Genomic DNA, 12,819 nt, shown 5'->3' on the forward strand with positions numbered 1-12,819 from the left:
CAGAAGCCATTGAAGGTAAGCTTGTCCCTGTAACAGATCTCCTCAGCACTACACATAAGGTGGGGGTGCTGGCTTCACAGAATACAATGTAAAAGAGATCCAAAGATTTTTTCTAACCTTAGGAACTGTAGATCTCTCAAGGGTAGCAAAAGAAAGTTAAAAGGGGAGCCCCTAGGATAACCCATCAACAACGAGCACTTATTGCCAAAGACGCTATGGATAGTTAAAAAAATGACACCCATAAAAAGTCTAAACGATACTGTGAGTGTGGAAAAAGGTTCCCACTCTGAGGTATTAAGGAAACATATCCCACTTGTAAAGCAAAATGTTCTCTGGTTGACCCAGGTCAGGAAGATGTTTAATTTCTATGAAAATCTTACACAACACAGGGAAAGTTAAACAGAGTGTTTTACCCAGTCTTCCTGGTCTCGTCGTCCCTCTCCCCACCCCTGCACACCCACACTCCCTGTGATTATCCAGCAGTACACCACTGTCATGATGCCTACCCCTGGGCATCAGGACCAAGCCCATCGGCTCCGGGAGCAGGCATCCAGATACTTATTAAAACCCCAACAGCCCTGGATGGGGGCTGTTTGGGTTCAGTCCTGGCGCCATAGGTGCCAGGCTCATAGACTTTACTTACCTGATACAGACAATGCTGCAAGTGAGTCCAAGCCAACGTGAGGCCTGGATGGGAATATTTTATTACAGGCACTATTTTTTTACTCGGGCGTGGTTCTGGGGAACTTCTTACCTGGAACTTCTTTGGAGGCTATTTAAACCACCCCCGAACAGCAGCACCCGCTTTGCGTTATTCTGCATCCAGCAGCGTAACGTTCACTGTGCCTGCAGTCAGCATCCAGTCTTCTGCCATGCCCGCCTCGAATCTGTTGCTCCTAAAACAAAGAGGAAAGGACAAGGTTAGAAAACGAACTATTTTCGAATTCCTCACCTGATTCCGGATCCATCTCGCCTCCGGACCTGGAAAGAACATCATTTCAGTACGCGTTCCATCTCCAGCTGCAGCGCCGCGCCATACTCACCAGTCCTCGCAGCATCTTTCGATTCAGCACTGCCTCCATTTCTTCGCCGAACTCCGGCACCTGGGGGACAAAAGAAAACAACCAGGTGAGCCGAGAAAACCAACAAATATAACTCGTATCACCATAGACTTACCACCAGAGGCTTTATTCTATAACTCTCCACATCTTCATGTGCCGCACCTGCAAAGAGAGAAAACACAACTTTAAACACATGCAACATTTACCAGACAGCGTCGGGTAATACAGACTCTTACCTGAGCGCCACCAGCTACCACGAGAGCATCTTCTAACGAACTCAGCTGCAAGACAAGGAAGGAAGGGGGGAACAAGAGTGTACATCGAACATATTGAACTCTATGAACTTGATACTTACTGGTCCTCGCCAGGACCCTCAGAGTCAATACTCTCTTGAACTCTCCCACGCCTTCAAACCAGTGAAGTAACTGGCATCAACGCGCCCCTGCAATCCATGCAGGATGGAGAGCTTATCTTTCAAGACTATAAGGTGAGATTGCTGAGAGGGAACTTCGGAGGGGATTAGTGGGGAGGACTGTGGGGGGTGCCATCACTTGAATCCACGGGTGGCTAAATCCATCCCTCCACTTGCAGGAGAATACTTCTACGGGTCAAGCAGACAAGATTAGGAGGGCCAGTTCAGTCAGTCATCTCTGCACTACGCATCACGTTGGTGGAGACCGCAGCCGTCCGGTCCGACTGATGCCCCTGTGGGAGCCAGGTGAGCGTAACGACCACCCCAGGGTCAGGATCATAACTGACTTCCTTTTCCTGGCTACATGCAAAGGGTCTCAGACCAGGTTTCTGGGATCAATCATTACTGAATCATCACATCAAAGATGCCAACACCATATATCTTAAATAAGGTATAAAGGGATGTATTGGCAGTGTGACTCAAGCATAAGTCACTTTGTCTATCAAAATAAATTAGAAAACCCAAAAATGGAGGGCAAAAGGAAAATGAGTAGGGGGGGTCCCATAAAATGAGGCTGTGTAACCCCCCCAAAAATTGATTTCTGCCCTAGGTTTTACAACCTGCCCCTGAAGGGTGTTAAAAAAATCTCCCTATCAATTACTTTTCCAAAATCTCACCCATAGGCATATATAATCAATGAGGATGAATTTAATAAAGCTACCCTTGATGGAGATCTAATATCATATGATTGGTTATTTGTAACAGGCTTAATACCCAGAGGTTTCTTAACGCGGACCCGGGGATCGAACTTGTGTTGCTCCGTGTCGTCTTGCTTCCAAGGCGAGCACCTTGCCCCTGATCTAGCCTCCCAAGAGATATTGCACACGAGGCACTTTTTCTCTCAAACGTTTGAGAAATTGGACTTTCATTATCTGAATCATGCAGAATACCATTTTTTCACATGTAGAAAGAATACAATTTAATCTGTTAAATGACTGAGCACTGTCACTTGGGTTCATTTTGTCTCCAGTTATTTTACCAAATTGATACCCTAAATTGTCTTCTCCCAATTTCCTGACTCTACAACTGATTCTAAAGTTTACATATGCATTACGGGAATTAAGCCTTTGAATGTGTAATTGGGCATTTTATCCTAGATAAATATTTTGCATCACTTTCTAGATTGGACTCTGCGTTAGTTATATTATGAAGTATTTATACTGCGCTCGTTGCCACTGTGGGGTCTTATGGTGCCCTGCCTTGTCTGACGCAGCATATTGTGACCCCCTCCAGGATGCTGTCAGACCTTGGCCTGCGAATAACACAGAATAGGGTTGTGTGGTGAGGTAAAAGTATAGGTTTAGTCTGTGGACTCAATTGTGTAGGTTGGAAAACAATAGTTAATGGGTATGACGATGAAGGGATATTGGTTGTAATAGTATGGATTCATGTTTTTTTAGTTGTGGTTAGCGATCAAGTCAGTATGAGAATATTTTGACAAGATATGGCTAGATTTATTCTGAAGCTAATATCTAGACTAGATGGTGCTTGGTACTAGATGTAGTTTGGTTGCATGATGATATTGAGATTGATGGTTTATTTGTTTAGCACGTATACACAATGTGTTTCAAAGCGCTTCAAGGCAAGGAGGGAGCAAGGGAGAAAGGCCTTGATACATTAAGAATGTGAAATTACTATCTTACTAGGCCTGGCGACATTTCAGATAGTGCAAGAGGTATGACAAAGATTAGGAGGGGGTGGGGTAGGAGGTGAGACAGACGGACAACTAACATGCCAGGCCTGACGACATTTCTGGTAGAGCCGGGGAATTGACAAGAGGTGAATAGCGGGGGTAAGAGGAGGGAGGAGGAGAGGAACAAAACTAGCTACCATCTTGTTAAGATGGATTTCTGAACTCTGTCCTGGAGGGGCAGAGGTTCAGAAGGCCAGCCTAGTTTCTTGGAACAGGGTAACCTCTGGACAAGCCAGACCAATCAAGGTAGCGATTGCGGTGGTCAAGACTAGGTCTCAAGATGGGTGAGGGTGACTGAAAGCCCGCAATGAGCACACAAAGCAAGGACACTTACAAATTACTCCAAGCAGGTGTTATATTAAAAATATAGACACATTTATTACAAGGCCTTTGTAACATTGACCGTCGCAAGAAATCACAATAAAACTCAAGTAAACCAACACATCACAATCCAATACAATATATATATAAATTACCGAAGGGTCTAACGAGTTAGAAGCACGAAATATGCAGACCACCTAGATGGGGAAGAAAACAGGCAGTGCAAGTAATCGTTTAGTCCCAGTTCACCTTCAGAGGCCACCTAACTAAAAGGAAGTCCGAGCCCTACGAAGAGTGGAACCTTGTGCTCAAAAGTACCTGCACACGCTGGTGCTGATGGGCCAAGGGGAGTCTCTTCATGGACGTCAAGGCAGTTCAGAGTGGTGATCAAAGGAGGGCGAACAGATCTCCGCTACTCAAGCGTGGCCTCCACTTGCCGGCAGAAGCAGAGCGCGAGTGCGAAAAAGGTGTGCTGTTTAACACAGCGAGGAAAAGCTACGGGCCACTGCAGGAGGGTGACCAGTTCCTAGCGTTGCTACTCACCGGTCCCCGATGCAGGCAGACCCAGGCTTCTGCGTGTCGGTTTCAGTGCTGGCAGGTTCAGATTAGAGCTGGGGACGTCTCGGCGTCGTGTAGATTCCGCGGCAGCAGAAGTTAGATTTTGAGGATGTCCCAAACGCAGCGAACCCGCACAGTTTGTTACCACAGCAGGGCAACGGAGCGGCCGTGTATTTCAGCCCAATGTACACTTCTCACTTCAGACCTGGGAATGCCAAGTGTACGAATCGTGTGAGAGTGTCAAGGGCTCGGAATACAACACAACCTGACGGCGGTTACAGAGCAAGACTACTGGGTAGGCTGGTCAGTCCACTGGATGGCCCATAGACACTTCCAAAGGCTTACGTGCAGGAGATGGTGAAGGTGCCGAGAATAGTTCCCACTATTCCAAAGGGTCGAAGTACCAGTACAGGCCTTCTCGTTCGATCAGAGGTAGAAAGGGTTTCACAAAGCGACAGCAATGCAGAGGAGCAGTCCTTCAGCGGGTCACCAGCGATTCCTCGGTTCAGCCTCGTAGTTGCAGGATACTTGGCTCCTGTATCCCTTCGTTCGTGAGAACTCAGGAGATCGACATGACAGTGGTGTTTCCAGCCTCCTCTTATCCACGTAGTGGACCCAATGGGAGATCTGCTCACAAAACACTCACACCATATGTGGACCTATCACGGACCACGGTGGTCCCAGGCATTCACGATACACTAGACTCTGGCACCCAGGATGTGTATTGGGACCAGACGTCCCAGCCCACATCTGTAAAAAATTGATGGTTATTGGAAACTATTTTGAAAACGAAAGTCTGTTCTCATCAAGTAAGCAAAGACAATGAGATTACAGCTATAACACCCGAAGTTCCTGATGCTCCCATACAAATCCCAATTAAAGAGGTAGACGTTAAGGTGGGGGGGACTCCTATAACATGAGTCTCCAGTCCTACCCCACGCGTAAACAAAGACTGCAAGCCAAACAACATAGACAATGCAGTTTTATCCATCTGTGATCACAGCATTGATTAAGAATTACTCAATGACAGCCAACCCCTGAATTCTACTGCAACCTTGCTGGCTATTGATATAATAAGGTCTAAAAGGGCACGTAAACGCCCAAAACAGAAGGAAGAAACATGCTAATAAAACCGGGTCATTATCACACTGGCTAACATCAAAGCAGGAAACTGTTAAGGGCAATGTTAGCGTACCCAGTGTTCCACCCTCAGACGACAACTTTCCACAAGGAGCAGATTGTGGAAATATTGATAAGAAATGTTAATAACCTAACACCTGAGGTTGAATTGCCATTGAGAACAAAGTTGTATTGGACAAAAACATTGGAAAATGGACAACCGTACCAAGAAACCGTTAAATCGGGCACTCTTGCTGGACCTATGCTCCAACATCCCTGCATTACGTATATTGAAAACTTGTGATTTATGATTTGTAAAACCACTAAGAAGTAAGTTTGTGGCGATTACAGGGGTCCACTGTGTGCTACCTTTGACAGCTGCCCTCATTTGTTCACAGGAAGATTCTTTGGACTTCCTGGGATTTGAATTAGATAAAGCAGTCCCAGAGGGTATGGACACACACCCATGTGAACATTGTCTGACTTCAAAAGCCAAACCCATGACTGAACTACCAGTAAAAGCAGAACAGAAATTTGATGACCAAGCTTGGATGTGAAAGACTTCAACTAGATGCAAATGCCCCCTGAGAGTTGAAGCTTGTTTATTGGAATACATGTGGGCACATGCATTTTATGTCAGAGGGTGGCTCTCTTGAATGTATTGTTGCTTTTCCTGTTTTTCTACTCCAAGAAACATGGTTAATGAGCGATTTTTATGTTGATTCGCATTGCATATTTCAATCTCATGCTAATAAGGGTGAAAGAGGACGTCCATATGGAGGTTTTAGGATGGGCATAAGTCATGATTTTAATGCCACACAAATAATACTCCAGCCTGAAAATGACCATGTGCTGATAGTTCAAATTAATGTTAAAAATGACTTACTTTCTCTTAATATTCTTATTAACATATACGACCCTCCGTCCAATGCTTAGAACACTGAAATCCATGATTCGATAGATTTGATATTCACTGAATGGCTTTTGATGGAGGGCAATGATATTGTAATCCTAGGAGATTTGAATGCATACTGCAGAGTTTCTACGATGAAAGTAGAATTTAACAACATTTTACAGACTAATGTAATGATAAAAAGAAAGAGCAACAAAAAGGGCAGGTTATGGTCAAAGTATCTTCATGATTGGGAGCTGTAGCCGTTGAATGGGAGAACTACCAGCGATACCCCGGGGAAATGTACCTGGAGTAGTGGAGGTAAAGCTTCCCCTTTGGATTACTTGTGTGGAAGTATGGCGGCACTGCACCATAAGTGATTTTGAAGTGGTAGCCTCACCGTTTAGTGATCACTCCTTGATTGTTATTTCCATGAAGATTAATCTACCCTCTGCTGACAAGGGTGGTCCTATAAATATCGGAAACGAGATAAGTTGGAATGCCACCAAAATTAAGAAGGTTAATAGAAAAGTCTACGACTTGTTCTCCGATAGCACTAATTTAAATGGAGACGGGATTGAGCATCTGATTGGGCAATGGACCACTGAAGTAGCATCAGTCTGTAGTAAACAGATATTTGTCTCTAGTAAAAGCCATGCTTCTCCCTATGATAGGCAATTAGTAGTTAATAGGAGAATATACTGTCGAGCTATTAAGATGTTGAAAGCTCTCCCAATCTCATGGGATGAATACATCGACCTTAAAAAGCAGTTGAATAACAACTATAAAGGATGGTGTAAGCGCCATCGTCTAGAGAAACTTAACTCAAAGTGGCAATTATTGATTGGAACCTTACAAAAGAAAGAACTGAGATCAATATGGAGAGTCCTTAATAAAGTCAGAGGAAATGGCTCCCATACTCCCCTTAACACTATCGGGGTGGGTATATGGGTAGAATATCTGTCTGGAAATTTCTATTCTAAACAAATGTTCGACCTGGCTGTTTGTACATCTGAGCCGTGGCCCCTTAGCTTTGGGAGAAGTGAAATAATTCAAATTATCAATAAGCTCAATAACTCCAGAGCCAAACAGCCTTGCTTCCATTGTAGTCAAGTCTGATCCTGCCACTTTGTCCCTTATACTTATGACACCCTATAAACTAGTGTGTTTGCAGAAGCTCATTCCTGTATAAGGCAGGCTCTTGTGAATGCCCAGAGAATTATCGCACACTCGCTCTTGGGTACCACTAGTAAAATATTTGCAGCAATAGTCCTAAATCACCTTCAATCCTGGACTGAGGCCAACCAGATACTTCACACGCTCCAATCTGGATTTCGCACTGGAGCCAGCACAACCCATAATATTGGGCTCCTACATGCGATAATGTTTAAAGCTAAACAATGTTCGAATCCATCTATCTATGTAACCTTTGTTGAATTTAGTTGTGCTTTCAATAGTTAATCGTAATAAATTGTGGGATAAATTATGAGCTCTTCAATGTCCTCATCGGCTAGTGGAAATTCTAATCCAATTAAATATGAACAACACAGCCCAGGTACGCCTAGACAATAATGGGAAACTGTCATGTCCTATAAAAATAAATAAGTGTGTTAGGTAGGGCTGTTGTTCTCCTTAATTTGTATATTGCCGAACTTATACATCGCTTGGGGGGACATGCCCACAGCCCAGCCAGACTTGCCACAACCAAGATTACAGCATTACTATATGCTGATGATCTGGTGATAGATCACACAATAACTGGGATGAAGATACTCTTGGAAGAGCTGGGCAGATTTTGTAATGAACACGATATGAGGGCGATTTTGAAAAAGACCAAGGCAATGTTTCTCTTTTAAGAAGGTTAACAGATCATCCATGAAAGTCAGTCGGGGGTTTATTGACTATGTAATTCCTATAAATACTTAAGAGTGGAGATGGACTGTAAACTGGGATATCTCCCTCTAATTGAAATCCAAATTATGAGAACTAAACAAATCACATTGTTGGTGAGAAAGTATGTCCTGGAATATGCTGGATACACATTGAAAGGCATTTTATTGCTGTATTATCAGTGGTTTGTCCCAGTAGTATCATATGGCCTCGAAGCCCTCACTCTTGATAACCTGATATGGATAGACCGGGCTTCTTTTGGCGTACCATTCTTGGCCTTCCACATACATGCCCAATACAATATATAATAACAGAACAGAGTTTGGTTTGACTACAATTAAAGCGACTAAAATCGAAGAGCTTTATTACCGTTGAAGACATTTAATCACCCCACTAGTGAAATGTAAAAAATTATCACCAAAGATGTGCTTAACCTGCAAGGGGATAAAAGGCCAGTTAAATCATATGACGTACTCTGTCTGAAGTATTACAAGGAACTAAATTGGGCTATCGAGCGCTCTACTTGTGGGATCTATAACGCTGTCAAACATGCATTCAAGAATAAAGCTAAGTCAAGAGATTAGGAGAGCAACTTTATATATCTGAGTGGCCTTTGTAATTCTGCATATTTAGAGAACATTATGCATAAGTATTTATCCCCTCGGATGTGTTTGATTAGATGCCCTTGTCCCTTGTCCCAAGGTTCGAAGATTTCGCCTATTAATGAGTCTTAACCAACTGCCTGTTCGGGCAACCCATGCTACACAGTGGGAATTGGCCTTGAACCAACACATGTGCCATATATGTTTACTTGAAGATAATCTGGAAACCGTTAGAGACATATTGACGGAATGTGTTCAGATGGAAACAGTGTATATGAGATGGTATAGTTATTTTCATGACTATGATACTGTAGCCAAAACAATTTTTTGGGATCTGTTTGAATACTGGCTCGGAAGCCATAATTATAGCATTATATAATGTTTGGCAACAGCTATATCCATGTTCAAAATGGAGTTAAACTGAAAAAGCTATGGAACCTTGATGATATTGGGCCATTTATTATGAATGAGTGTTGGCCTGAATAATAGAGTTCGGGTAGAGGCAGATAAGAAACCTTTGAAAGTAAATAAATGGGTAAATTCTTAAGAACTTATGTAAAGGAGAACTATGGAATTTTAATGCTCGATGATTTGGAATGAAATTGTCTTAAGATAATTATATGTAACAAGCATGAATGAATTTAATTTCAGTATATGAATAAGAATGGATGTAATTGATGTGTTAATGTTGTAAATGTTTATTGAACTAAAGAACAAGTAGAAATACATTTGGCACAGTTTGCTTTCTTGGAAAAAGATGATAGTAATTTTGAAAATGATCAATTACCAATGCAAACTTACACTGCTCTTTAGTATCGGCAGAACAAATGTTCATGCACTTATTGCATTTTAAGAGTAACCCGTTAGAAAGAAGCACATTGATATTGTCATGAATTTGTCTAATCTTTTAATATATTCTGATTCCTGTGAAAATTATATATTTTTATTTTACTTTTATTAGATATTCTGAAAACAGTTTTCCGATGAAAACAAGTGTCCCTGCCCCCACTCTCCCAAAACAGTTTGATTCCTTCATGTTTTCATGGTATAGTTTTGACCTTCATCCTCATGCAGGGTCGGGTTGGTGGAGTCAAAAATCCGTATCCTTGTTGGCAGTTTGGAGAAAAATGAATTTATTACTCTGGCACATGTGAACCCTCAGTCATTTCCAGCACCTAAGGACAATGTTGAAAAGTAAGGCAATGATTAAATATATATGAAAAATGCATTTGAGGAGTGTATAAAGGTTATGTGCTTTCAGATTTACATTCATATTAAGCTATTTCAAAAGATAATTTCGGTATGAAGATTGTGTGCATCACATTTTTATGGGAAGTCATTCTGTATATCTTAGTCCTCAATCAGAAGGCTGTCGACATTTTTTTGTAGATTTTGCTGAGTGTCTTGAAGATTTTTCTGAACCTTTTCATTTGTCTTGCGTCCTTTTAAAATTAATAAATGCATGATACTGTCTCACTACAATCTCAGTTTAAATCACATATTTAATCGGAAATATTGCATGGAAATACTCATGTTATGCTACTATTAACAGAAATGTCAAACTCTAAGAAATTGAAATAAGAGTTATGTTAATTGCCATTTGTGTACTGTACAATCATTGCAGACCGGAACCTTGAGGTGTGGGTGAAAGTGTGGTTGATTGCTTGAACTTCAATTTGTTACATGCAGTAGTGAAACTGTTCATTGTGCCTCTGCTGTCTTCTTTGTCCTGCATCTGACACATGATGGATACATTTATGCTTGGTAGTTATTGTTTGATCTTCGTGATGTCAGTTATCAAATATAGCTGTCTGGTTTTCACATCAGTATTTGGCAGGGACCATTGATTGGCTAATGGTCTCCTTATGTGAAATGTTTTTAATACTAGTAAAAGTTGTTTTGTCCTTGTTATGGAGATTGTCTTTTGTAAATCTAACCCTCAGCCCATAGCCTTTCAGCACTACTAATGCACTCCTGGGTTTGCTTTTATTGACTTTGAAGGTGAAACCTTTAGTTCTGATGCTTGTTAAACCGCTTACAATCACATGCTGTGCATATGGTCCGACATCCAGTGGTAACCGCAGAGTATTGCATCTTGTCTTTCGGGGACCGAAAGGGGACATCCGCATAGGTGTGTCTGTAACACTATCCCTATCGTGACATGTAGTGTACCCAAAATCCCTCACACACCGAGGTCCCTCAGATTGTTTTTTTCCACCCAGATAACTGGTCGCCCTATAGCAGAGCTCTTCATAAGAGACATTGTTTATTTTTATACTGACTTTGTCGGTTATTTCCCCATAAGTAACTTCGACCGTGATTCAAGCAACTTCGGCGAAGACTGCGGGACGTTTCAACGACGGTGGATTTCGGCGCCTAAGATCCGGCGGCTGAGCCATCCACGTGGCCAGGCCCTCTGGCTGGCCTACACAGTAGGGAAGGTGGGGGTCGGGGTGGCCATATCTTTCATTATGTCTTTCCCCTTTCCCCCTCTTTGCCCTCTAGGTATGGTCATCTTTGTTTATACCTTTCGCTATAGAAAGGACACCATTTAGGTTCTGCTTTAAGTGTAGGGTCATATACCCGTGGAAAGACGAGCACAGAACGTGTAATTCTTGTCTCCCCTTAGATCACGACGAGAAGCAGTGTGCGGCTTGTAAGCTCCTTCGGCCTAAGACCCTTAAGGAGCGCCGTGTAAAGTGGTGGCCCGTGTACGGTATGTCGCGGGCTGAACCATATTCTCGCACCCCTCCATCCCCCCCACCACACCCATCGAAAGTGACAGGGACACTGATGATGACCAAACATCCGTGTCAGATGTCATAGACCTTGAGGCGGACACTTCTAGGTCCCCCAAACCCATCCCCGACCCCTCAAGGCCTGACACAAGTCTTTCTTCAGGGACAACACCCAGTGACAAGGGCATACAGAAACCACGAAAAACTAAGCACACAACCCCATCACCGATTTTGACGGTTCTGTTGAAAAAGGTGAAAGCGGCAACAGGGCCGGCGAAAATTTCAAAGGATAGATCAGCAGCCTTCCCCGCATCAGCAGCAGCATCTTGCGGCTGGGCACTCCAAAAACAAGGGCGCTACCTCTAAATCAGGTTTACACACCCAAGCGCGGTCATTCGGCGCCCAGTGTCATGACCCCTGCCCCTAGCCATCATAGGCAAGTCACTGGAGCCAGGCTACAGTACCCCATTATGGCCTTAAAGGCCTTGCCATCTCATCAAAGACTCTCCGGGAGCCAGTCCTGGAGCTTTTGGCGCCAGGCTCATACTCCATGAAAGGATAACATGGGATCTGGACCTATTGAGTTTTTCTGCAACCTGGAGGCGCCCACATAGCTCAGTTCCAAGAACTGTGCTATGCGGTCTAGTGTTTTGGGTGTGGTCGGGCCTTGCAATATCTGGGGCTATATAAGCCACACCCTGGCATAGGAACACGCTTTGCGTTGCTCTGCGGTTAGCAGCGCGACGCTCACCTTGTTCACTCGGTCTCCTGAGTTCCTGGCCTGCCTTCCTGGAGCTGCATCCCTGAAAGAACAAGAACATCTTTAATACTACTTACCTGTGAGTAGTATCCTGTCTGCAATCCATCGTCCATCCGGTCCAGAGAACACCAGCATCTCGGCGTTGCATCCTTCTCCGGAACACTGCAACCTGGAAAGAAGAGAGCGAAAACAGCATTAGTAAGTGTTTACATATTTCGATCCAAAACAGCAAGAACTTTAAGACGCTTACCTGATTCGAATCGCTCTTGGTCAGCATCCATTCCAAAACCTCACGGCGACATACAAAAGAGAGGAAACACAGGTTAGCACATGAAAAGACAAGAAAGCGCTGCGTACTGCGCCTTCACTCACCGCCTAGTGTTCTCTCGGTCAGCAACCATTCTGGGACATTACAGCGACCTCCAAGAAAGAGGGGAAATACAGGTCAGCACATAAAAGATGAAAACAGCGCCACGCATCTCGCATTCACTCACCGCCTCGAGCTCAACTCCAATCAGCACAACAACACCAACAACCTCTTCCAAACCTAGAGGAAGAAGCAGAGACATTATTAAAGGACAAGACCAAGAAAGAAGACAGATTATCAAGACTGTAAAAACAGAAAACTTACCTTACCCAACAGGTCTGGACTCGAACAGGGCCTGCACCAGTGAAGCAAATAGGTCGCGACACGCCCACACCAGCTAAGTGCC

General features: G+C 43.5%; 1 protein-coding gene across 3 annotated transcripts in view; it reads left to right on the forward strand.

Annotated features, from left to right (window-relative positions):
• Window positions 1-12,819, forward strand: part of PAPOLA (poly(A) polymerase alpha) — a 1,157,717-nt gene that overhangs the window by 472,376 nt on the left and 672,522 nt on the right. For all 3 annotated transcript variants that reach the window (XM_069637718.1, XM_069637717.1, XM_069637719.1), the window contains one exon: window positions 9,683-9,802. In XM_069637718.1, coding sequence (XP_069493819.1) covers window positions 9,683-9,802 — 120 coding nt within the window. The remainder of the gene's footprint in view (window positions 1-9,682; window positions 9,803-12,819) is intronic.

Source organism: Ambystoma mexicanum, chromosome 14 (assembly GCF_040938575.1).
Source record: "Ambystoma mexicanum isolate Mex_15411 chromosome 14, UKY_AmexF1_1, whole genome shotgun sequence".
Lineage (NCBI taxonomy): Eukaryota > Metazoa > Chordata > Amphibia > Caudata > Ambystomatidae > Ambystoma > Ambystoma mexicanum.